Here is a 26,819-nt window from a genome sequence, read left to right as displayed (position 1 = left end):
ATAAGCTACATTTCAGCTAACAGTAGGTTGGGAGGGGTGGCAGTGTTAGACTTTCACGAGCCCCGCCCTAGCAAACAATTGTCCTTTTGGCTGGCTGTCAGAATCTTGAGAAATCCTGGGGTCATAGTGGTCCCTCTTCTCCAGTGGAAGCATTTGCCATCTGAGAAGGGCTTGACACCTGTAAGAATCCACTGCAAGCCTTTTTTTTCCCATTGTGCTGCGGACTGAACTCAGGCCTCATATGACTTAAGAATGGGGAATGTCCCCTCTGGGCGCGTCTCTTTTTACAGAGATTGCCTGTAGAAACACCTTTAAACCACTGAAGAGAACCTCTCTAGGTTTCTGAGGCCCTGCCTCTGCACCATGCCAGCATCCTCTACGTCTGCAAGCTGTGCTTGTTCTGCTCTCAGCCATAGAATCCCAAACCCCTTCCCCACCATGAGTTATGTGGCTTGCAGTCCAGTGGCCACTCGCACTTTCTCAGTCCCTAACTTTTTTTATTTTAAAATAATTATTTCATTTGCATTGGCATTGGCATTTTTCCGGCATGTATGTGTGAGGGTGTCAGATCTTAGGCTTATAGACAGGTGTGAGGGGCCATGTGGGTGCTGGGAATTGAACCTGGGTCTTCTGAAAGAACAGTCAGTGCTCTTAACCGCTAAGCCATTTTTCCAGCCCTGTCCCATCCTAACTTTACATTCCTTGAATCTTCGTTGAACGCGCTTCAGCCGTTCTTTCCTGGCTCCAGCTCTATTACCCCTTCTGTGCTTCTGCTGCACTTGACCTGAAAACCCTTAGCTGGTCTCCAGAGCTGTGCTAAAGAAAAGCCGTAGGTAGAACCATGTCTGCCACTTGCTCCACAGTCTGCAACCATGGCCACTCTCCACAAAAAAAAAAAAAAAAAACTGCCTACCTTATCCAAGAAACAGGCCCACCAGGCATGTGTCCCTGGAACTGTTTACCCTTAACACTGATCTTCAGAAGCAAACACATCTGCCACACCAGGTCTAACCCCCTCAACCAATGCTGGGCATGTTTTCCAGGTGAGAAAAAAAATGCAAGTTCAGAGAGATTAGGCTTGCCTAAAGCTACACAGCTCATTGGAGAGAGGCCATTCTGGGCATAATACTACTATGTCAATGACAACACTGCACTATCACAGAAATGGACATATCAATAAGGAAATGCATCAGGCTGTCCACTACTTTAGAATGGCACCTGCTTATTGCATGACAGAGTTCAGGGGTTATATATCTGGTTACTATTCTGTCATCTGAGAGGCATTGTCAGAATAAGAACATAGCAACCTATTGCTAACAGGGTGACACCTAAAGCCAGGTTGCCTGGGTTTAAATTCTGGGCAAGTGACAACTAAGCTGGTTTCTTACTTAAAAGTAGATAGAATGGCCCATTTCAAAATTGCATGCATATGATGATCACAGGAGAACTTAGTGGGGTGATTGGTACCACACAAATATGAAGTCAGTGTTAGTACCAGATACTGCTTTGGTGTCTTGGACCTACTCTACAAGTCACACTATAAATGTATGAAGCATGTGGAGGGTTGATCCAAGCCACACAGACTTGGGGTTGGAGATTAGCGCCATCACTTTCCACCCACATACACCTCACAGAGATGCCGTGAGACTGCAAGTGCTGCCTCCCTAGAAGCTGGCACTTTGTACCTGGATGCCAGACTTCACTGGCTGCTATGCAGCTGGGGAAGTGGAAAGAGGGGAGTGCCGGGAAAGGGGACCTAGCGACTGCTGTGACTAATTGGGAAGGTCACTGAAAGTGACACAGCAGTGACCTTTGTCACTAGCTAATCTTATGTCTCAACACCCTAGCTCTGGCCCCAGAATCCAGAGTAAGTGGCATTTGGGGATAAAAATGCCCAGGGATTGCACTAACAGTCCCTTCAGCCAATTGATAAGGAAGAAGGCCAGAGGGGAGGCAACACAGCAAACTGGCAGCCTCCTCAGCTGGGGTTCCAGTCTTTGCAGTACCCATGCTTTACTTTGGCGGATTCTGGGCAGTGAGACTGTTAAAAGCATCATTCTACATGATGTGGACATGGTAACAAGGGCATATGAAGTGTGCTGCACTGACGAATCTGTGTCCCTTAGGGGACAAGACATAATAATAGGAAGAGACTAACACATGGAAAGTGATCTTACAAAGTCTATCTCCTCGAAGCTGTGAACAGAACACAGTGGTTCCAACAGATGCATTGATATGACCTGGTGCCAACAGGAATGAAATATGTCTAGATTATGTTGATTTAAATATACATAAAATGCCATAATGTTAGCAAGAGATAGCTCAGGTGGATAAAGACATTTGCCACCAAGCCAGATGGCCTGGTTTTCATTCCCAGACCCCACATAGTGGAAGAACTCACTCCTATAATTTGTCCTCGATCCGCCTCCACATGTGTGCTATGAGACACCTACCCCCAACCACACTATAAATAAATGCAAAAAAATCAAAGCTCTAGAATATTAAGCAGGGAATGACTGTCACAGCCTTATAAGTACCAGATCACAAAGACTAGGGATAAATAAAGCCCTAGGCCTATTAAAAGCAAAAATAGTGAGGTAAAAGCATGACTAATAGATTAATAAATTGATAGATTTGGTCAGTGGACATTTCTGTCTTCTAACTTGAGTCTCCCAGAGTGCTAGCATTATAGGCATTGTGCTACAATGCTTGCACAAACCATATTTTAAGGTTAGAACCTTGGAGCCAGGTGGTGGTGGTATGCATCTTTAATCCCAGCACTTGGGAGGTGGAGTGGAGGCAGGTGAATCTCTTTGAGTTTGAGGCCAGCCTGGTCTGCAGAGTGAGTTCCAGGACAGCCAGGGCTACAGAGAAACCCTGTCTCAAAAAAACCAAAGGAAAAGAAAAATTAGAACCTTGGGCCAGTGAGATGGTTCCTTGGGTAAAGTGCTTGCTAAGCAAACCTGATAATATGACATTTGTCCTTGAAACACAATGTAAAGTTAGAAGGAGAGAACTGACTCCATAAACACAGTGTTCCCATGCTCAAATAATGATGATGATGGAAGCCAAAAATTATTCAGGCATATCAGGACATAGGTAGTCAAAGCAATGCAATGAAGAAATGTATACGTAAGAGCATGCAAACTGCTTCAGATTTATAAAGAAAGTAAAGGGGGGGACAAGTTAAATGTTGGGGAGATATCTCAGTTGGCAAAGTGTTACCCTCTTAAGCTTAAGACCTGAATTTGGTCCCCAGCTCCCACCTAAAACCTTGGGATGTACTAGACTCATACTTGGAACTTCAGTTTCTATTATAACAAAAACAAATCTTGTTTTATCTGCGACATTTATTTCATATGGCACATACTTAACAAAGTATTTCAGCACATGACATTTGTATAGAAAAATACCAGAAGCTCATCTTTTAGAATGATTGCCTTTTGCTGTCTACATTTAAGAACCAGTATCTAAAAATAGATTTTAAACCTGAGGCATCCTGCTCGAATACATAACAAAGGTAGCGAAGGGACCAAGCATCAGGAAATGTAATTATTCTTTTTGGGAATCCAAGATTGGTGGCTAAAGAAACATTGACCTATCTTAAACCATTTGTGATTCAACAATGAGGCTTGTTGGTGTTAGGGCAAGGAATGTGTGTTCTAGTTTTATGGAATCACATTACCTCTGTGTGTAGATACATGTGTGAATGCACACGTGTTTATGTCCATGTTCATTTGTTGCAAGCGCCGAGAAAAAAAGCAAGCACATTTTGCATATATGTTCCAAGCCTGAGTTTATACTGAAGGGCAGGCCTGGAAGGCAAGGCAAAAAAAGCTCTAACCACACAATATTTAAAGGAATTCATCATACTCTGTGAGACAACAGAATACTGGACATTTTGTGTATAAACTGCTCTAGGTACTTCAATACAAAACAATGAGGAGAGCATGAAAGATATTGATGGGCCTTTCTGGTTCTGGCCTTTGGAGGTATCAGCACTGGACAGGGATGAGAGCTGAATTTTCAAAATGTCCATACATATAGGCAATAAAGCTGTCCTGTTTCCGAAACCTTTGGTGTCTATTAGGAACAATCAGACACAACTGTAATGAGCACTCGAGTTCCACACACAATGTTATGCTCTCTACAAGATCAGATTGTTTCTAGTTGTTGAAGCAGTGTCACTTTGAGCCAGAATCAACTATTTTAGCTCAAATAGATCCTGGAATAGTGACACTCCTTTAATAGGATTTTTGTGAGGGACTGAAGATGATTATTTAATGAAAAGATCCTTGAGGAATTCCTTGACGTACACCAATTGATGGAAAGCCAAGAAAGAGACAATAGAGATTTTTTTCCCGAGGAAAACAGAAACCTCTTTACTTAAAACTCTCACTAGAGACCAAGTTGATAGTAACATTTTCTTAAGTAGGTGATGAGGTGACTATTGGATCGGGGTTTTCGTTTTCCTTTTCTTCCTTTCTTGATGGTAAATTTCTTTGCCAGTTTCAAGTATCAAGGAGACAATTTTGAGTCTTGCCCTTGGGAGTTTTAATACAGAGTGGAAGAAGATGATCAATCCCCCAGGCTCCATAGGCTTTATACATCTAGGCAGGGAGAAAAGAAAAGATTAGCAGAGTGGATGCTTATAGTGTCATGATAACTCACCCCAGCTTTCTTCTGGGGTGACTCCCTGAGCAAGCCCTGGAAACATTCTGACACCTTGGTGCTCTTCTCTAAATGCTCCCCACATCAACACCTGAAGACCTCATACTGTTTTTGGCCAGGGGAGCTGGATTTGGTGTGTGTGTGTGTGTGTGTGTGTGTGTGTGTGTGTGTGTGTGTGTGTGTGTGTACTGCATGTGTGCCTGTGTGCATGCTTTTGTCCTGGTGAGTGTGGAAGCCAGGGTTAGCTGTCCAGTGTCTTCTATTGGTTCCTTGGCTTATTTTTTTAAAATACAGGACCTCACTGAATCAGGAACTGACTCAGCTTACACTGGCTGTCCATCAAACCTCACGGGTCCTTCTGTCTCTGCCTCCCCAGTGCTGAGATTACACCTGCCTTTTGACATGGGTGGGGGCTCAAAAAATCCTAAAGGTGGCCCCAAAACCATTTTCCCAACCTTGATTAACTTCTTAAAGAGACAAACAATAGCCCTTTGGTTTGGGAAACACAGGATGAAAGACAGATTGTAAAGACCTGCTCTCTGCTCTCCTCTGTACTTGTCTGGCAGCCAGAGGAGCGGGTGCTCAGAGGAAGCCAGATTTTTTAAAAGAACTTATATTTTATATGTGGCAGGAGATGCAGGGCGGAGAAACCATTATCAAGTTAAGTATTCTCTCAAATATAACTTAATGGAAAATTCTTCTAGATCATTCCTACGGACTCACCACTATCTTCTTCCTGTCCTCCAAACGCCATCCTGGGACAGCCAGAGGCAAAGGGATTTGCAAGATCGGTTGCTTTTCCAGCTATGTGAAGGTGAGACAAAACCTTCGTCAAAGGAGCAGAAACAGGTTTGCCTCGGTTTTTGTGGTCCAAAGGTGCCTGAGGACCTTGGCAAGTTGTCACATAATCCTTTAAATTTTGTTTGTTGCTACCAGCAGCGGTCTTTATAACAGGTGATTCAGTGGTGTGACTAAGGTCTATAATTTTGTCACAAATCCACTCCTGATTGGTGGCGACACTTAGAGAAGATCGGATGGTAGAGTTGGCTTCCTTTGTTTTTCTGCTTCTCACTGTCCGGGTAGGTGGTTTCTTGGTAGGTATCCTGGAATGAAATATTGTAGTGAGAACCTTGGCTATTCAAAAACCCATGAAAGGAGCTTTATCATCTAACTTCTGAGGAGTGTCTTGGATATAATAATACAACTTTCCACGTCCTTGAATGAGAAGGCTGGAAGGGACCATATAGATCACGGAACACGCTGGCATTTAAATTATATCCTAGACAGTGCTAAGGTACCTTGGAAATACCAGGGCACAAGAGCATCTGCGCATACCTAAACCCAGGAACTACAGGAGTGTGTGTGTGTGTGTGTGTGTGTGTGTGTGTGTGTGTGTGTGTGTGTGTGTGTGTGCGCGCGCATGCATGCTCGTATGTGTGTGAGAGCTGAAGATGCCAAAGGAGGATAGTTGATAATCTGTTCTACCACTTTCTACCTGAACCCAGAGCTAAACTGGCAGCCTGCAAGTCTTAGAGTTTGTCCTGTCTCTAGCCCCCAATCCCATCATCACTGAGGTTACAGGCGGGCACATGGCCAAACCTGGTTTTCTTGTGTGATGCTGGGATTTGAACTCTAGTCCTCATGCTTGCACAACAAGTGCTCTTATCCACTGATCCATCTCTGCAAATCCCTGTTGCCTTTCTTAAAGTCAGTTAAGGATACAGATGGTAAGGAGCAACTAGAGAACTGGTGCAAGAGTTGAGTGTGGTGCTCTTTTCAGCCTGAATCAGAACCTAGTCTCTTAGTAGACAACTACTCCAGTGGACCTCAGAGCTTTAGAATTATTTAGGCTTAGTGTTCCTTTTCAACAAATAATTCTACTCTCCAGACTTAACCCCTAAGCCTGTTTACCCATATGTGAAATGAGAATTTGACTATCAATCTCTGAGTAACAGTGAAAATGAAAAGAGGTAGTATTTTCCCTTTTTTGAATATTGAGTATTCACTCAAGACATGGAACCACATTCATTCACCATGCAAACACAAGCAATTTGATGTCAGCTGAATCTGCATTTGGATTCGGCAAATAAACCCTAAAGCCTCTGTGTGTCTCAGTTTGTTAATCTGTAGGAGATGGGGTTGCTGGGCGGTGGTGACACATGCCTTTAATCCCAATACTCAGAAGGCTGAGGCAGCCTGGTCTACATAGTGAGTTCAAGGACAGCCAAGGCTACATAGAGAAACCCTGTCTCAAAACAAATCAGAACAACAACAAAAAAAAAGATGAGGAGATGATCCTGAACCAGTGAGACTGCTGTGGGCACTGGTTTGTTTCCATTAAGCAGGGCGCTTGACATAATGTTTGGTATACAAACTAAGTGGTCAAGCAGTAACATATTGCTGAGGGTTCATATGTCTCCCACATTTATTTGGATAAGTAAGGTGCTAAGTGGACTAACTTGGAGGCCTTCACTTGAGTTGTAGATTCTTTTGGCTCGTTTTGTTTGGCAGCTTTCATGTTCCCGTTAAAAAATATTTTCTTCTGTGTATCAACCTCACCAGATTCTGCTTGCAGAAACACTAGCTTTTGAGGCCTTCTCTTGGAATTTTTGTAAAACTTTTTGAGTTTGCTAAATGGCGTTTTCATTCCTGGAGGGAGGAGAAGATAATTAAAGCTGGATCTTCAACAACAAAGACAAGAGAAATCAAAACCTCTGATCCTGGTGTGATAGGATGGGTGTGTGTGTGTGTGTGGGGGGGGGTGTCCCTGCCTAAGGCAAGAAAAGCCAAGCAGGCAATGCTCTGGGGCCCAGTCAAATCTAAGCAGCCTCCATGTGACAGGCCAGCTGAGTGGCTGTCCAACATGTACATTAATTTGGTGGTGATGTGATGGGGAACACATCTTAAAGGAACTTCTTTGCTAATACAGGCTGATGGGTCAAAGGTCAGGATTATCCCTTGCTTCCTGCCCTTGTGCTTGTTCTTCTTTGGAGGCTGGTTTACTTCAAATGTCCTTATTGCCCTCCTCTGACTCAAAAGCATACCCAGGGGCTCTAGTCACTTGTTCTGACTACATTTTCACAAGACCACTTAAATCCAATAATCATTTTGGTAGTAGCATTGTTTGCTTCTGTGTCTAACCATGAGGAATGGAATACACAAACCTGATGAAAGTGTCTCAAGGGAGCCCTCATCACTTTCTGTTTCACCTTCATCATCAGCTTCATCCTCTTCAGATTTATCAACCATTTCTGAACCCTATAGTTAGGAGAGAAAGTCACGGCTATATGTATTTAATCGTCCTATTTTAGAATCCAAAGAAGTAAGAAAAGACTAAAGTGACAACAAATTTTTGGCATTGAGTAAAAGGTAGGAAAAAGCAATCTCTTTAACTGACCTCATGATGGGCAGGTGGCCTTAATTCTGTCGTTCAGAGAATGAACTGTTTCCTTGAACAAGAGTGCAGAGCCTAAAGCCCTCAAGTCACATTCACGCCCTGCTCAGAATGCTAGTGAAACCAGTGTGGGAAAAGTCAGCAAAGAGCTACAGGACCTTGGCGCAGCTGCTGATGTAAAAGGCCTTGAGCCAATGAGCTGAACGAGCTTTGAAGCGGTGACTCAAGTGACTTTTTGGAAATGAAATTTCTATCAAGATATTGTCCTGCTCGTTGATGGTGGCTGGGGATAACTATGACCAGTAAAAAGAGCAGTTTCTAACCGAATGTAAATGGCTCAGAATGTATAGAGAAAAACAAGCCTTGCATGCATGTGCTGTATTCAGAAGACATGCCAGGAGAAGCAAATAGAAACAGATGCAAAAAGCAGTCACTGCAGGGGGAAGGTCTAAATTCATTTGCTGAACTGAAGAACTCTGGTTCACCAAAAGATATTAAAAGATAGGAAGGCATACCTCTAAAAGACTCTTACTTGTAGGTAAAACTCCTGTAAATCAGCAAGAAAAGGCAGGTGGTGAAACAGGCAGATAGGCACGTGATGAGAAAAGTGGATGTCCAAGTGTTCAGTAAGTGCATAAAAAGTGCTAAGGTTATTGGAAGATGTTGATAAATTCAACAATAACATCAGGATCTTTTCTCCAGCAGAAAATGACAATAAAACTAGGCACAGACTGGAAGAGGAGAGAGCTACAAATATAACAACAACAACAAAAACAACGAGAAAGCAGGGTCGAGAATATCCAAGAAGCTATCTAAAAAATTAGGAAAAAGTTAAGTCAACCCCAATGTTTTAGGCAAGAAGACCTAAGCAAGCAGTTCACACAGGAGAACATGAAGGCAAACTAGAGATAGGGAAACAAGCTCCGGGCTTTTAAGGACCAGGAAAACACAAATGTGACAGCATACTGCATTAGCAGCAATCTGGTAAAAGCGAAAAGTGAAGAGATGCCAGGAGCAGGAAGCAAGAGGAAGTTATATGCAGTCGGAGAGGAGTAGGGCTACCTTTGAGGTTTTCACATCTGTCTTCCTTGTCCGCTTCATTATTTCCTCAACCCTCTAGTCAAAGGGAAATAAAAAGGAAAATGGAAAAGAGATTTCAAAAATAGTGTCCCTGAAGCAGATGATTACTCCATTTGACATCAGGCAATGCCTGGGACTGTCCCCAGAGTTAACAAAAGTGTCAGGGCAGCAGTTGGGTGTCTCTTCTGTCCCTGGTTTCAGTTATAAAGCTCTGTGAATGGCAGCAATGGTTCTTCCTATCACAACACACACACCCAAACGGCAATCCCATGTTCCAACTTTCACAGTTAGACTATTTTTATCAGTTAGACTAAACACATGGCATTGCTAACTAATTAGAACTCTTAGACTATGTCCGAGGCAAACATAAATGAAAACAATGCACTTCAATGATGCTATGGTTCTAAGAGATCTTGTTCCTACACCAACAGAAGGCTGTGGAACGATGCACTCTAGGGAGGCATGAGAATTCTCTCCACTGCATAAGGTGAGGAGAACAGCTGGCTGCCTCAGAGTGACAGAGACCTGGCCAGACAGGGATTCCTAGATGAAGCATATGGAGTTGCATAAAATGAGGTCCTACCTTACAAACAATCCAAACACTGGCCTTCTCAAGAGGCCTCCACTTTTTCCCACCACATGTAGTGCCAACTCCAGCCCAGTTTAGATGAAACTCTAACTTCCACTAACCTTTGTTATCCTGGACTCACCCTGCTAAAAGGAACGCTGATCCTAAAGGTTTCAGATACTGAGCATGGCTATAATGTCTACCATGAGGTACAAATACCACCAAAAAGAGGATAGTGCTGTAATAGCAGTCAGCACTTTGGATAAGCAACCACAATGGGCAGACAGCTGGGGTCTAACACATACCTGATTGAGGATTTTCAGAAGAATATGTTGATAACTTTCATCCAACGTTAACACAAAGCACATGAAACAGAGAATTACCTTTTTCCTTTCTAATCTTTCTTGCAAATTTTGTAGCATAATTCTTTCCTGTTCCTTCTTTCTCTTTTCAGCACTGTCCTGAGATTTCATCATGTCATTGTTCCCTTTCTAGAAAATTGGTGCAAAAAATGTCATTATTTTCAAAATATCTGGATGACAAGAAATTTTAGCTCAAAAAATAAACAGTTGCAACTTGGTGGCCATTTTCAAAGCCTTGTTAAAAAGCAGATTGAAGGGGAGAAGAGGAGGGGTGCAGAGAACATGAGGGAGCAGAAAGGTTGAGTCAGGGGAAGAATAGAAGATAACAAAAATGGAGATACCATAATAGAGGGAGACATTTTAGGTTTACAGAGAAATCAGGCACTAGGGAAATGTCTGGAGAATTACAAAGATGACACCATCTAACAATCTAAGCAACAGAGGAGAGGCGACCTTAAATACCCTGCCCCAATAATGAGATTGATGACTGACTTGTATGCCATCCTATTCACCCACAGAAACAGCTGACCTGAACAAGGGAGAGCTCTTGGTCCCCAGACTGATAGCTGGGATACCAGCATGGGACTGATCCAGACCCCAGGAACATGGGTTTCAGTGAGGAGACCTCGGAAACCTATGGGACCTCCTGTAGTAGATCAGTACTTATCCCTAGCATAGGTGTGGACTTTGGGATCCCATTCCACATAGAGGAATTCTCCCACCCCCCGTGGAGAGCAGAAAGGAAAGGATTTTAGTTGGGGGGATGGTAGGGAAGGAGGGGAGGGAGAGAGAACTGGGATTGACATGTAAAATAATCTTGTTTCTAATTCAAATGAAAAAAATCTGGAAAATAAAAGCAGATTGAGGCTAATGCTATTTGAAATGTTTCAGACACCAAGGGTTCCCTTCTGAACAGTGCCTACCTTAATTTAAATCAGTAGTCTTCTCACCCTTCCTAATGCTGTGACCCTTTAATACAGTTCCTCATGTTGATGGTCTACACAGTGGTTCTCACCCTTCCCAATGCTGTGACCCTTTCATACAGTTCCTCATGTGGATGGTCTAGACAGTGGTTCTCACCCTTCCCAATGCTGTGACCCTTTAATACAGTTCCTCATGTGGATGGTCTAGACAGTGGTTCCCACCCTTCCTAATGCTGTGACCCTTTAATACAGTTTCTCATGTTGTGGTGACCCCCCCACCATAAAATTATTTCATTGCTACTTCATAACTGTAATTTTGCAACCATTATGAATCATAACGCAAACATCTGTGTTTTCTGATGATCTTAGGTGAACCCCGTGAAAGCGTCCTTCCACTCCCAAATGGGTTGTGACCCACAGGTTGAGAGCCACTGCTTTAAAAGCATGCGCTTTTGAGTTATTAACACCGAAAGGAGTCAACTTTCTTACCTTCCTTAAGAGCTATGGGAAAAATTTGTAAAGGTTCCCTTCCAAGGAATACACAATCATTTACGGAGATTACATGTAACCAGTTCTGATGAATGATATTCTAAGGCTGGGAGTATCAATTGGGTTGAGGCGATGTGGGCTCTGGAAACTGTAATGTCAAAGTGCGGCTGGAGAATGCTGTGTCTATTCAGTGGCCCAGATGGCTGGCTACCTTGCGTTGCAACTGCACTTTCTAAGCAGATTCTCTTGCACAGCAGAAGTGGCAAGGCTACAAACCTGTAGTTGTTCTTTCTGATCTTCTGGTGGCTCAAAACGTCTCTTTGTCAGATCTTCTTGCTGCTCATCTTTGTGTGGTGAGAACACTTCTGCTGGGACTTCAACCATTCTCTCTGCCATACATTCAGATTTTCTAGCAACACTGAGGATATTTAAATAAATTTAGTATTTTTCTTAGCTGCTAGCGCACATAGTTTTTAGGCGTATGGGAGCATTTATGGTGAAATTGCTTGGGTATATTAATACAACTGCATTTATGGAAGATTTACTGTATTTTCTGGGGTTCCTACTATTCAAGAGTTATATGGTACCCTCCACCCCTTACTTGGTTTTTCCAAACAGGGTTTCTCTGTAGCTTTGGAGCCTGTCCTAGAACTCACTCTACAGACAAGGCTGGCCTCGAACTCACATAAATCCACCTTTCTCTGCCTCCCAAGTGCTGGGATTAAAGGCAGGAGCAACCACTGCCTGGCACATGTCACCGTTTCTAAATGAGGCCTTTGGGTATACAAAAGGATGTCTCACAAGTACCCGACTACTTTACATATGTGCACATATGCATGAGAGAAATAGTCAGCCCTTATGTTAGAGACAGACCCTATAAGGTCTTTTTGAAATGTGAACAAACCCAATTTTACCTAGGGATGACAGGGTCTACTGGTGTGCCAGTATTCAGTGCTTTCAAATGCTAAACTAACTTGGTTTGCAGAAGACAAGGAACAAAAATTTCCAAGTTATAAATCTCTTGCTTTTTAAAGTATCTCCTTTCCTTTTTACCAGGCAACTGTATTTTAAACACTTGATACTTGGAAATAAAGTCAGTACTACAGTATTCCTTGACTACAGTGGACAAGGGTTTACATTATAAGGTACAACACAAAATAGGTTTCAAGATGAAAGAGCAAGAATATTTCAACTTCAAGTCAACATGCTGGACCTGAAATTTGTTGTCAGGGACACCTTCTAAGACTAATTCATTGTCTAAATGAGATCCTGGTGACATAGAGATGAATCTCAGTATCTGTGTTTGTTTGTCTGCTCCCCCCCAACCCTGTCCCTCTGTCTTTCCAGTGATGTTCAAACAGATATATCATGTGATTGTCTAGGTGCTGCTGCTGCTGCGATGGAATCCTTGGTTTCTTTCTACATTGTCTTTGCATACTTTAATGGTGCTGGATGTATGGATCCCGAAAAGGATGTGTAGAGATGTTACCACTCTGCTCAGCCAGTTATAATACCTTTCTAAGTGTTTTCTATTTTCTTCTCTTTTTTAGGGGGGCATTGAGACAGGGTTTCTCTGTGGTTTTGGAGGCTGTCCTGGAACTAGCTCTTGTAAACCAGGATGGTCTCGAACTCAGAGATGCGCCTGCCTCTGCCTCCCGAGTGCTGGGATTCAAGGTGTGTACCACCACAACTGGATTTTTCTTTCTTCCTTCCTTTACTTGACTAGAAAGCAATGATTGACTTCTCACCAGAGAAAAAAATAATTACTATTATGAAACTTAGAATTTGAGTACAAAATTTCAAAGTTTGGACTCCCCTCAAAGTGTAGGGATAGAAAAGATTATTTTGTGCTCACCTTTGTTTTATCTCTTTCTGGATTCTTTCTTTCTCTTGTTTGCCTTTTTGTTCATAAGCAGTATGGTGTATCTCTAATGAAACTTTCATGGCTGCTTCACTGCTTGGCACACTTTTATTACCAGATTCTAGTTTAAAGAAGCATGTAAAATAATTGATTAGGGAAACTATTTCCTTTAAACCCCACAAAGAAATAAATGAGTCACTCTCAACATTAAAACATGATCACAAACCAAAATTAATCACATGCTACTTAGGGAAATTGTTCAAAATGCCAACTCCTCCCTAATTAGCATATTCTCTCTTTCAAACAAATGAATAGTCAAATATTCAAAATACAATGATGTATTTCTACTTTGGCTTAACTATTTAGAAACAGGTAAATCAAGGACTCCATGAGGAAAGATTAAAATATGCTGAAGCCAAGTTTATGCCTGATTCAAATGAAGAGTAGAAGTCTTGAACACTCAACCAATCAAATGATATCTGGTATATATGTGGAATTTGTGCATCATTTTTATTGCTGTTTACCTAAACTTTGATATCTCTATATACATGTGGTTATCATATAGTGGTAGATGTAGGTAACAAAAGAAGCCATGACTGTCATTAAAATAAGGTATATTTTACATGGATTTCTTTCTCTCTTTGTTTCTCTCTCTTAGACCAAGAGAGCTACTTGGTCTAAGAAGTTACACAACACAATAATGCACACACACATACATATACATATATGTATATATATTCTCATTATTTGCTGTCCTGGAACTCACTATGTAGACCATGCTGGCCATGACCTCACCTGCTTCTGCCTCCTGAGTGCTGGGATTAAAGACTTGTGCTATCATGCCTGGTTCAACATGGAGGCATATTATAATAATAAGTTTATATAGATAATTTTGTTGTTTTTGATAAACTATGTAGAAATGAAAATCTCTAGACACCAAGAAAAATAATTTGTAAAAAAAGAACATTTGATTCAGAAAATTCATTGGAATTTCTTATAAAAACAAAATTCCCAGTACATTTGAGACCAAGTAGCATTGACATGTAAAAATGCATGTTGCAGGCAAAATAACAGTGTGTACATGGCTACAGTACAAATTAGGACATACCACATGTCATGTATGTGCACGGAAACTGGCCTACAGCTGATGAAAACTTATTCAACCATATGTAGCTGGATAAACTATAAGAACAAGCCAATATCTGAGCTGGAAGGGTCCACAAGAATCATAGACCAACCCTCTCATCCAACTAATGCTTCAAACAATGGTTCCAAAAATGAAATTTCCAGACAGAGGGGTGGATATGCAAGCCGAGAAGCATTCCAATGGACCAGTGCTTGGTTAATTCTCTTTATCTAAAAGAAGGTTCACTCCCTGAAGTTCCTTTAATTAGGGGATAAAATTATGATTCTCAAGTACTTCAAGATTTTCTGTGTTGTTAAAATAAATTTCTTAGGAAAAGAATTTACCTGTGTTGATCATACGCTTTGGGATGGTTTCTTTTTTCTTTGCTATCACACCTAATGCATTTGGCACATATAGGATATTCTGAACTGGGGTTACTTTATATGATAGAGAAGTCTTCGTTGATAGTCTTGGTGAGACTGGTAGAGGGGATGGAGTTCGGATCTTTTGATTCTGCCTGCTGAGAAAATGCAATAAACATGTGACAATAACTTTTCAGTATATAATTAGAAGCAATGCAATGCATTGATACTGTAATTACAAACTGAAAGTTTTATAACGGAGAAAGTAAAGCTACTTCACTTTTCCCATTTGCAGTTGTTTACCTTGCATGCTATATTATTTCATGTAGGGAACACTGATATGGCATTTGTTCCAGTAAAATGTCTATCAGAAATAACCGCAAATAGGTTACTTACACAGCCTTCATGGGAGAAGGTGGGCGCCACCCAAGTGCAGGAGATGATGGCCATTTGTAACATGGTATCTGGGATGGTAGTTGTTTCTTGGTGGTAAGATTTACGTTTCTTCTGTCCACTTCTGGGTTCTGAACATACCAATTCAATAAGATAAAAAAATTACTAGCAACTATTATACTATACCTATCTTTTCATAAGAAAATATTCTGAATAAGATAGTCATAGTCCCTGAAACCTCCAATTTTCTTTTAATTCATGAATATTGAATACACTTTTCTAGGCTAAGAAGTTACACAATGCAAGTATATCAGAGAAATACATTTTTAAAATCTTCTACTTCAAAATCTAATTCCATTTATAAACCTCACTGAATGGTTCAGAACATTCCTCACAAACTGTTTTCCTCAAAGTATTTCACATTAACTGCTTACCAAATCTCTGGCATCTCTCCCTTCAGCCTTGGGAGGTGTTTTCATTCCATGAGTGGCATTTCTCCACTTGCCTGAGGTGAAACTTTCACCATCACCTCAAGAAGTGCTGACACACTCAACTTGGGTGATGTTTCAACATTCGTCTAGACTGTGCTTACTCGTCTTGCCTAGTCTGTGCTAATGCTCACTGTGCTTACACCCTTATCTTGGGAGATGCTTCAACATCTGTCTACACTGAGCTCCCACACTCACCTTCCCATACTCACCTTGTCTAGACTAAGCGTCCACACTCACCTTGTCTAGACTGAGCTCCCACACTCACCTTCCCATACTCACCTTGTCTAGACTGAGCTCCCACACTCACCTTGTCTAGACTGAGCTCCCACACTCACCTTGTCTAGACTGAGCTCCCACACTCACCTTGTCTAGACTGAGCTCCCACACTCACCTTGCCTAGACTAAGCTTCCACACTCACCTTGCCTAGACTGAGCTCCCACACTCACCTTCCCACACTCACCTTGTCTAGACTGAGCTCCCACACTCACCTTGGGTGATGCTTCAGGTGATGCTTCAACATTTTTGTCAGGTTGTGCTTCCACACTTGCCTCAAGGTTTAATTCCCCACTGATCTGAAGATATGTTTCTATATTTGCTTCTGAGGCCACAGCACTTGCTGAGTCCATACTTAATTCTGGTGAGGTATCTATACTCTCTTCAGGTGAGGCATCCATGCTAACAACAGGAGATATTTCCACACTCGCAAAGGAGGATGATCCTGTGCTCAGAGCAGGTGATGAATCCTTGCTTACAATGGGGGATGGTCCAACACTTGAAGAGGCATCCATACTCACTGTGGGGAATTCTTCAGCATTTGACTCAGGGTGCTTTGTTGAGTTGAAGACTTCGATATTCATCTTGGGGTAAGTGACCACGTTATCTTCAGAGATGTCCTCCACGTTCTGGAATGCCATTTCCAGGTTAGCTGTTTCTACATGAGATCGCTCATCCACATTTGCCTGAGAAGGTGTTTCCTGAGAGAATGTTTCCATGCTCATCTGGGGTGGTGTTTCTGCAGGAATGTCTATTGCTCTTTCCACATATTCCTGGAGGGGTGTTCCTATTTTCTTTGTTGGTGTTACTTCTGATTTTCTTGGAACTGGCACTTTTACTGATGACTTACCGAACATTGCAGAAGATTTTAGCTCATCACTAGTAAACATTGGTACAGTCACATAGCGGAAAACATATTTGGTCATGCCTGTAAGTGAATGAGGACAGAGAAAATATCCATATAAAGGTAGCAATTTGACTAGATAAAAACACTCCGTGTACACAGTATGAGGATAAAGAAGTGCTGTTTAATAGGAAATTATAGGAATTTTACACAATACACTTCAGTGTTCAGTATCCTTGACAGAGTAGAACCATCACAAATTTAGTATTACAGAAGTAATACCCAGAACAGAGTTCCTGTAATCATAGTGGTTTGCTACAAATGAAAATAAGCTGGCCCTAGAAAGTGGATACTCGTAGTGAAACATTTCTATTTGAATCACATTGTATTTCAAAATCTCAACCACATTTTTAAAAGATTTCTTTTTATTGTATGTGCATGAGTGTTTGCCTGCATGGCTGGTGCCCTCAGAGGCCAGAAGAGGAAGTAGGACCCTCTAAAACGGGATTTTCAGACAGTTTGTGGCTTGTAGTTTCTTTAATGTCTTTTTAAAGGTTTCTTTTATTTTGAGACTATAGGATAATTGCATCATTTTCTCCTTCCCTTTCCTCCCTCCAAACCTTGCCATCTACCCCTCCCCTTCTTGCTCGTTCAGATCCAGGACCTCTCTTTTCATTAATTGTTGGAACATGCACATATACAATGTTCCTAAACATAATCTGTTCAGTTCGTATAATAATACTCGCATGTGTGTTTTCTTAAGCAACTTTTGAAGCAACATAAAACTGAGCTAAACACATTTCTTTAAACCAGCACTGAAGATCTATACTTAGAAACAACTACTCACCAGGCGTGTTGTCTACGTGTTCCACCTCAGCACTGGGATGTAATTGGTTATCTTTTCTATTCAGAGAGGAACTTCGTTTACTTTCTGTTTTTCCTAAACAGCAAGTACAAAGCACTATTATTATCCTAGGAACTGTTTAAGATTTCAGGAGGGACTCACTCATTTTATTAATCACTTTCAAATACCTTCCAACTCTTGCTTGTAAGATTTTTTTAAATGCAGATATTATGTATAGTTTACAACCCCAAAGCTAAAAATGTACTCATTATCTTATTTGAGGTGAAAATCAAGTTACTTAGAAAATGATGAAAATCATTAGCCAGGTGAGGTGGCACACAACTTTAATCCCAGCACTCTGGAGGCAGAGGCAGGCAGATTTAATTGTAGACACAATCCATGATGGTGTCTAAGTATAATGGATAATTTAATAACGATTTTAAACCCAAACCCATTTATAATTGGTATAGTTGTCACAAGGTTCTTAAAACTATAAGAGAAAACAATTGGCTTTGTGTAAATACTTCCCATTTTATCTGAAATATTCTAGCTCAGTTAAACAAGAATTCCTTCTCTTTAAGACTTGTAAAATCAAAGCTGGGTAGTGGTGGCTCAAGGTGTTAATCCCAGCACTCGGGAGGCAGAGGCAGGCAGAGCTCTGTGAGTTCAAGGCCAGCCTTGTCTACAGAGTGAATTCCAGAACAGCCAGGGCTGTTACACAGAGAAACCCTGTCTCAAAAAACCAAAAAAAAAAAAAAGATATGTAAAATCAAGTACACATTAACACTTTTGTGCCACGTGAAAATTCCTTGAATTGATAATGTGATGAGTAAGTTAGTCAGTCATGTGACTAAGTCATGTGCTTTTTCATTGACATACTTCAAGAAATAATAAAAGTAGTGTCAATAGCTATTATGAATCAGCCTCTCCCTTGCCAGTGCTAGAATTAAGTATATACTACCACAGCTGGAGTGTTTTTAAGTGTGTTCTGAGGAGCAAATTAGGGGCTTATAGCTTGCAGGGCAAGTGCTATCCCGACTGACCTAATTCTCCAGCGTAACAACAATAACAAAAACAAAAACAAGCATCGGCTTAGCTGACTTTGTATTTGTCATTTTGGTGCTGGTTATAAATTTAAATAAAGTTTAGTGTATTCTGAGTTATAATCTATTATAAAATCTCATCATTCAGCTTTGGCAGGTGGTAGGAATTTACTCCGTATGTTTCCATTTAGGATGTAAAGACTAGATTGTGTTGCAGATACAGACTTCTACCAATAACTGCCAGTTAAAAATGGACATTAATGAACTTAAATGTAACAACTGTTGCTGGGTGGTGGTGGCGCACGCCTTTAATCCTAGCACTCAGGAGACAGAGGCAGGCGGATCTGAGTGTGAGGACAGTCTAGTCTATGGGACAGCCAGGGATACACAGAGAAGCCCTGTCTTAAAACCCACCCCCATTAACACCTTTATTACCAGATTTGTCAGTGTTGATCGCACCGACCTCCCACGACCACCTCTTCTGGCGTTGATCAACGCGGTTGCAGCGTTCCATTGTACGAGACACAACAGCCTTAAATTTTTCCTATTTAAAAGAAATTGCCAGACCATTTTATATGGTTATTATATTGCCACAATTTTAAAATATTGTTTCTAAAACTAATCTCACCACTGCATTTCTTTTTTCAAGTAGGTGAAAATTGAAAAGAATTGGAGACATGTTTGATTTTCATCAAAGAATACCAGTGCTGTCCCTGAATTACTCATTTCTTATTTTGTGGATACTACATGAAGACATATACTATGCTTCCCTTTTCACTTTCATCATTAGGAAACTCAAGAGTCAAAGTTCTGCAGCAAACGTACAGACTGAGTGGTGGACTTTTAAGCATGCTGATCATACCTGTACTTCACTATATTTGCCTACTTCAATTTTCACTTCTGCTTCATCCCTTAGTCATTTATTTTACTACATGGTATAGTCTATTTTGTAATCACCTTCGTGTGTGTGTGTGTGGGGGGGGTGTGCGTGGGTGTGTGTGTGAAGAAACAGGAAAAAGTGAGTGACACGGCCATGTCAAATCTATGCCAAAGTTATTTATCTCTTATGCTCATGTCTCTATAGCTAAATCCTGATGCTAAGTAAGAACTTTTGTTAAGGCAAGCAGTGTGTTTATCTTGACTGCAGCTGCAATCTGCACTGGTCAGGATAACAGCCACGCAATCGCATGCCATATTGTGGAAGAATAAGTACAAGTTTAGAAATGAGTTTTTTGCTCCGGGCTTTTGCATTCCTGAACTATAATATACCATGGACTATGCTGCAGCAAGCAGAGCAACTTCAGGGCCAGAGGTTTTCTGTTATTTCCTAGCAATAGCATCTTAGGCCAAAGAGAAATGTGTTAGCCTATTTACAATGTCCACTAGGCTGTGGCTGGGCCTCACCTCCACTAGCTCTTCGGAGTCGGTGTCCTTTTGCCTTCTTTTCTCCTGCCATGTTTCTGATTCCCTATCTGTCCATACTAACACTTGCTTCTGTTCCATTTTGTTTCCTCTCAGCTTCTCTTTGGCCTAAGATGGCACTGTCTTGAGCTATTTCTGACCACTAGGGACCCTCCCTCACTCTGTGTTGTTTCCCATTTTGTTTGTTGATTCTCAAAACATCTTTAATGGTTTCTCTGTCAGGGATCTAGCCTTCCAGATGGGACCTGTCATAGAAGAGGGGTGGTAGGTTTGGGGTCTTTCATGCAGGTCGTAGAGAATAACTTTGAGCTAACCCCAAACTAAGGTACAATGTGAATTGCATTCTAAAAGCCAACAGAGTTCAGTTTCATGCCTCCTCTTTTCTCCGTGAAATTAAATGTTTAAGCACTTGGACTGAGGGTAAGGAAAATAGAAAAAAACATAGGAAAACATGAGGTTATTCCCTTCCTTTCTACAGGGCCAGTAAATACAGAAAAGGGCTAAACAATATTTCAGATACACACAATGCCAACACTAAATGAATGGATTCTGAAGTTCATACTTTGTCTTCCGCCAGTTTCTGTTTTCTTTTTTCTTCTGCAGATACTCGGCGTCGCTCGTCCTTTTCCTTTTGTTCCTTGAGTTTTCGGTGTTTTTCTTCCAACTGTTTTTCGTATTGCAGCTTAGCCTTTTGTTCTTTCTCAAGCAGTTGTTTTTCCTTGTTGGCTGAAATATCCCAAGTACATTTTCAGAGTATTAAAGCCAAGTCAAGTTTTCCAAATTAAACACAAAGGAAAAGAATGTTAATCTATGTCATTATCATTCTTAATACAACATAACCTGGTCCAGTAAGTAAGTAACACGTACGGCTCATGTATGTAAATATATGTGGCCACTAAAGAACCACTTTTCACAAGGTGTTCACTGAACTGTGAAGAACTGGCATTTCTAAGCCAGATGACTCTTGGCCTATCCAAATTAAAATTCCAAAGTAGGAAGAAATGTTTTCTTTCATGCCGTATTTTTGCTAGTTTGAGCTAAAATCAAACTATCAGAAAAACATGCTGTGTTTTTAAATAGAAGTTAAAGCACATATGGCTAAGATCTATGTTTTGCCTCATTTTACTCTAAAACTTCCTTCAAAGTCCTCATGTCTCCAGACACTATTAAACAAGCAGGTGCTACATGAATAGACTTAGACGTCTGCCCACTATGGATGGGCATGCTTTACTGTGTTTGGGTTTTCTCTGACTGCGACTGGAGAATTTGTATCTCTGCAGTTATAAAATACTCCCCCTAACATCACTGTCTATCTCTGCTGTTACAGTGGAGATCACTTAGAGCATTCCACTTGCATAAATGTGAGCATTTATTTTGTCAGTTGATTTAGATCAAAGAAGAAATACATAGAGTAGAAAACATGCTCCCAAGTTTTAAAAAGTCTTAATTTATACCAACTCCCATTTTCACTGAAATCTCATCCTGCTTGTTTCCACAATTATTGAAGAAAGTTCCAGGCCTCAGTTATCAGATAATTGAAGCTACTTCTTCAAAAATTAAATAATTTGGTCACAGGTTCTTCATGGGCCTTCTTGGTATGGGTTAGTAAATGAACCTAATTTAATATATTTTACATAATACAAATGACAATTTATCATATAGACAGATTAAACAAAGTGATTAAACCCCAGTCAGAAACATATAACCTATATATAAAGGGAAATGTCTAACATGCAGACCTTCTTGCTGACGTTTCCGCTCTTCTCTTCGTTCTTTGGCTAATTTCTGCTTGATGTCATTTTTAAGGACAGAGCCATCTAAAACTACAAAAAAAATTTACCCATTAGCATATAATTTCTTTCATTCTTTATTTAGGTTTTCTGAGACAGGGTTTCTTTGTGGAGCCTTGGCTGTCCTGGAACTCACTCTGTAGACCAGGCTGGCCTGAAACTCACAGAGATCTGCCTGCCTCTCTGCCTCCCAAGTGCTGGGATTAAAACAATGCACCACCACCCGGCTTATGGCTTCAAATTTTAAAGCTACAGCACTGCTATATCAACACATCATTGAAAGTATACCAGGTGTACATGACGCTCTCTTAGGAGTAACTGCAGAAGAATCAATACCACGTTTACGTCGCCGTTCTTCGGCTAGTTCTTGAGCCACAGCAACTAAAACATAGGAAGGTAAGGAAAAGGCCTTAGATATTAATGTGCAAGGTATTTGTGGACATAAAGACAATTCCAGAGGTGGATGGCAGTGGCAGCACAAGAGCTTGCAGGGAAGTAACAAGTCAGTGATGAATGACTTAAAAATGTGCCAGACTAAATAATACTTTTTTTTTAAAGAGTTTGCAAGAAATTGAGAGGGAATTTTTTTTTGTCAAAATAAGAAATTAAGATTTTGGGCTAAAGACCAGGCTGGAGAAACCCACAGAAACAGCTGACCTGAACAAGGGGTTGCTCATGGACCCCAGGCTGATAGCTAGGAAACCAGCATAGGACCGGTCCAGACCTCCTGAATGTGGATGTCAGTTAGGAGTTCTGGACAATCTATGGGACCTCTGGAAGTGGATCAGTATTTATGTCTAGTACACGAATGGATTTTCGGAGCCCACTCCTCATAGAGGGATACTCTCTCAGCCTAGACACACGGAGGAGGGTCTAGACCCTGCTCCAAAGGATATGACAGACTCTGAAGATCCCCCATGGAAGGCCTCACCCTCCCTGGGGAGCAGAGAGGGGATGGGATAGAGGGTTGGGGGGCAGAGGAGGAGGGGAGAGAGCGGGATTGACATGTAAAACAAGCTTGCTTCTAATTTAAATTAAAATAAATCTGGAAAAAAAAGCAAAAAAAAAAAAAGACTGAGCTGGAGAGGTGACTCTGGTTGTGAGCATTCGCTGCTTTTGCAGAGGACTCAGTTCAGTTTTTAGCCCTTAACTTGGCATCAAGACATGTCTTAAACTTACAGTTCCAGAAGCCCTGATGCCCTCGTCTGGCCTTTACAGGCACTGCATGCTAATGGGGCAAATCATGCACACATATAAAATCAAAATCTTTTAAAAATTAAGAATTTATAGACCCAAATCTAGAAGTGATGTACTCCAAGTACAGATACTTGGAGATTGAGTCAAATATTATAAGACATTTATAAATTACTCACATCAGGTATTCTCTAAGTATTTAACAAACCTGAACCTCCCCTATGGGAGTGAGACTCAAGCACTTGAAACTGTTTACAAAGTAGCTCATTTTCTTCCTTCCTTCCTTCCTTCCTTCCTTCCTTCCTTCCTTCCTTCCTTCCTTCCTTTCTTTTCTTTCCTCTGTGGTGATTAGGATTGAACACAGGGCCTCTAATATGCTAAACAATGTACCCTTCCCCCAAAGAGCCACACCCCCATGCCCTCAGCACCCCTAAGGCTCTATTCAAATGCATTATGAAGATACAAGGACAGTCATGAAAACATGTAAGGCAAATACATACAAATTGTACCAAATATATGTGCTTTCTTTCAACATGCAGAAAAGCGTGCAAGTAAGCATTAATAAGGTGATATTTAGTAAACTGTGGAAAAGAGAAAAACTATACGATAATATACAGTAAGATGGATTCTTGAGGATTCCTGAACCTCGAATTCCATAGATAGCTGCATCTAAAATTCCCCACAATCCTGATAAATGGCCTGGAGAAGACTGAAAACTGGGTGGTTTATTTTTATTTTATTTTATTTTATTTATTTAATTTAGACTTTCAAGGCAGGGTTTCTCTTATGCTGTCCTGGAACTTGCTCTGTAGACCAGGATGGCCTTGAACTCACAGAGATCCACCTGTCTCTGCCTCCCAAGTTATGCGATTCAAGGTGTGCACAACCATTGCCCGGTTAGGTAGGAAAAGCCCTGCAAATATGATCCAGGTCATACCTCACAGGTCTGGTTAATAACTATTAAGAGAGTTAGAACATTTCAAAACAGACACCTAAAATAACTAAGATGCTAGAGAGATTTCCCTAGTGGTCACAGGGTGAATGTGTTCTGTGATATTGGCTGCATTGGAGAAAAGTTATCTGGGATTCATTTTAAAGCGTAACCTTGAAAGTGACCCTGCGACTGCAACCACAGGGGTCATCAGTTCGGAAAAGAAAAAGTATTTGGTTGTAAGGCCCAGCTCAGATAAACTATGACCTAGTTAAACTTAAAGATTAGATTTTTCTCCGCCTTACTCAGAATTCAACTACTGGTATTTTTGTGAACACATTATTTCTAAATAGCATACTACCACACATTCTTTTAAATCTGTTCTGTAAAAAAGGAAATGTTTTAAAAACTTTCTTTGGTTTGCAACGATTGGTTCCAGGAGAACAAATGGCAACTGAAAGCTTACAGATAAAGGCTGGTAAGAAACGGCTGCAATCTTTGTGCCCGGTAGCACAATGGTTAAGAGCACATTTCCAAGCAGACTGTACAATCTTAAATATTAACACAAATACCAGGCTGTCCAATACAGCACGCATTCAAGCTGTAGAAGCTGTCCAAGATTTCTGAGTTTGGGATTCTGGCTGCTAGACTAACTTGAAGGTTTCTCCAGCTCCAAGACGCTGATAATCTGGCTCTCAGCCTCAGTAGCTTTGCCTGCATTTCTAGGACCCAGTCTTAGTATGCTGTACTCAACTGAGAAACCATGTGTGAATTTAAACAAACAAAAAGTGTCAAGTTAGTTCCAAAGGTTTTCATGTTCAGCTGACTTAACAGTTTTAATTCAAAACAATTGTGTAGAGTTGTATATGACACACGTTCTGTTTCAATAAGTACAGTTCTGTAGTATTAGCGTACTGCAATGTGTAGAAAACCCACTAAGCGCATGTATGTATATCTGCTGTTTGTTCATACATGTATACTTTTATAAAATACATGCATGTAAATTGTACTGTTCACCCACAAGAGGTTATTTGTTCAGGACACCTTTTTTTTTTTTTTAAACTCATGCAGTTAGGATTCCAGCAGGAGATAAAATTGACCTTTTAGCAAAAGCATTTCACTGTATTTCCTTTACTTCTACAGAAAATGCTGGGAACAGGAGGGCAGCTAAACTGGTGCTTTGTGCAAATTCAATGTGGTGTTTTCAACCTAAAGTACCAGAGGCAGCTAGGATGTAAACAACGGATCAGGATTAAATCCCCCCTTTTTTGCATGGCTTAAACGTGGGGTTTTTTTTGTTTATTTGAATTGCTGTAAATACAAACAACTGCCTCATAATTTTAACTATTTTCCAACATTCAATAAGCAAGTAATGTTAGTGGGTATCCTTCAATATATTGGAAGACATGCTAGCTAATTTCAATTACTTTAAACTCATACCAGGGAGCTATAAATGTCAATAAACAGTATAATAATTGGTTGCAAACTTTCTAGAGTCTACAATAAGCTAGAGGCTCAAGGAGTATTATTTTGCCCCTATGGAATGGTAAAAAATTTACTTGCTTCTGACACTTTTTGGAGAGTTGATCCAAAATATTCTTCAGTAACATATGGTCTTTGAATCTCAGCCAATCTAAATTAACCTTTTAATTACAATTTGAAATTCCCTAAGGATTTCAATAGCAATCAAACTCATTTTATTCACAGGCGTATCTGGGGAAACCAGACTGTTAGCAAGCCGAAAGCAACCAGCAAGAAATATTACCTCCTCACACAGTTTCCTGAATCAAGCAGGTGTTGCCAAAATTGTTAAGATTAACACACCCCGCCAGCTTTCCCCCTCCCCGACGGAAAAAGTTTTGGTTATAGGACCTGTTGAAGACAAAGCATTGCTAGGTGCAGATGCTCATTCAGTCCAGCCTAGGGACAAAGTCACGTGCTACTGCAGGACAACTTTGCGGAGAATCAAGTCTCTTCCCAACTTTCTAAGCCCTAAGCCCCAGTTCCCTCGTCTCTTGACTTTGACCTGAAAAGTACAAACATCTTGGGATGCAGGGAAACCCCAAAATTCCTGATCCTGGCGGGACCACCCGGACTGCAGCTATTCCCAGCACGCGCCAGCACCCACTCATGCCTGCGTTTTCTTGCAGTTCACGGGTGTCACTGGTCCCTGACGACAGGCGGGGCTGGAGCCAGGGTTCGATGGCACCCGCCCGCAATGGCCGTTGAGCCGTTGACAGCACAGACCAACCATTTTTCCTCCACGTCCGGGTCATCCGATTTTTATTGTCCCATCCCAGGGTGTTCAGAGAAATGAGGGGATCACAAACCAGATAGAACGAGGGGGACTCCCCACAGAAAAGTTGCCCAGCCATGCCATTCTGCTGATCCTTGGGAGTACAGTAAGCTCACTGCCCCCGAGGGTCCCTATCCCCCTGGGGGATTCCAAGCCCACTCACCCAAGCGTTCTCGTAGACCCCGCAAAGATGTATTGCCACTGGTACCCGCAAAAGCATGGTCGGCCATCTTCGGAGCAGAGTTGAGAACCACTGGTGGTTCTTGGGCGGCAGGGCGCAGGCGCCGCCTCTGCCTCCGCTGGGGCCCTGGCTGGGACCCCGGGGGGCGGGGCGGGGAGGGGCTCGGGGACATCCCGCTCTGCCCCGAGACCCTCAATTTAGGTAGCATTAGCTCTCACATGCTATGTCGCTACACCAGCTGGACAGCGACTAACTTTGTCTGAAGAAACGGTTTCTTATA

At 41.4% G+C, this 26,819-nt stretch overlaps 1 protein-coding gene across 1 annotated transcript; it reads right to left on the bottom strand.

Annotated features, from left to right (window-relative positions):
- Positions 1-5,371: 5,371 nt before the first annotated feature.
- Map7d3 (MAP7 domain containing 3) lies at positions 5,372-26,588 on the bottom strand. The gene is made up of 15 exons (XM_035450139.1): positions 26,522-26,588; positions 22,226-22,318; positions 21,887-21,964; positions 20,710-20,873; positions 19,161-19,269; positions 17,686-17,778; positions 16,222-16,922; positions 15,233-15,360; positions 14,819-14,991; positions 13,343-13,469; positions 11,764-11,905; positions 10,097-10,204; positions 7,836-7,929; positions 7,131-7,320; positions 5,372-5,774 (listed from the first exon to the last, which is right to left on the bottom strand). Exons 1-15 carry the CDS (start codon positions 26,586-26,588, stop codon positions 5,372-5,374), a joined length of 2,670 nt encoding a protein of 889 aa, XP_035306030.1.
- Positions 26,589-26,819: the final 231 nt, after the last annotated feature.

This window comes from Cricetulus griseus, chromosome X, assembly GCF_003668045.3.
Source record: "Cricetulus griseus strain 17A/GY chromosome X, alternate assembly CriGri-PICRH-1.0, whole genome shotgun sequence".
Classification (NCBI taxonomy): domain Eukaryota; kingdom Metazoa; phylum Chordata; class Mammalia; order Rodentia; family Cricetidae; genus Cricetulus; species Cricetulus griseus.
The sequence above is the reverse complement of the archived record's forward strand: the minus strand, read 5'-3'. Positions and strand labels throughout refer to the sequence as shown.

What these genes read in the sequence shown, in the direction of transcription:
- Map7d3 (XM_035450139.1), bottom strand. Translation starts at nt 26,588, where the DNA reads ATGGCCGACCATGCTTTTGCGGGTACCAGTGGCAATACATCTTTGCGG. An exon ending in ATCAGAAAGAACAACTACAG is followed by an intron (nt 10,205 to 11,763) that starts GTTTGTAGCCTT and finishes CCAATTTTCTAG; the next exon opens with AAAGGGAACAATGACATGAT. An exon ending in AAAGATTAGAAAGGAAAAAG is followed by an intron (nt 7,930 to 10,096) that starts GTAATTCTCTGT and finishes TCCTAACTATAG; the next exon opens with GGTTCAGAAATGGTTGATAA.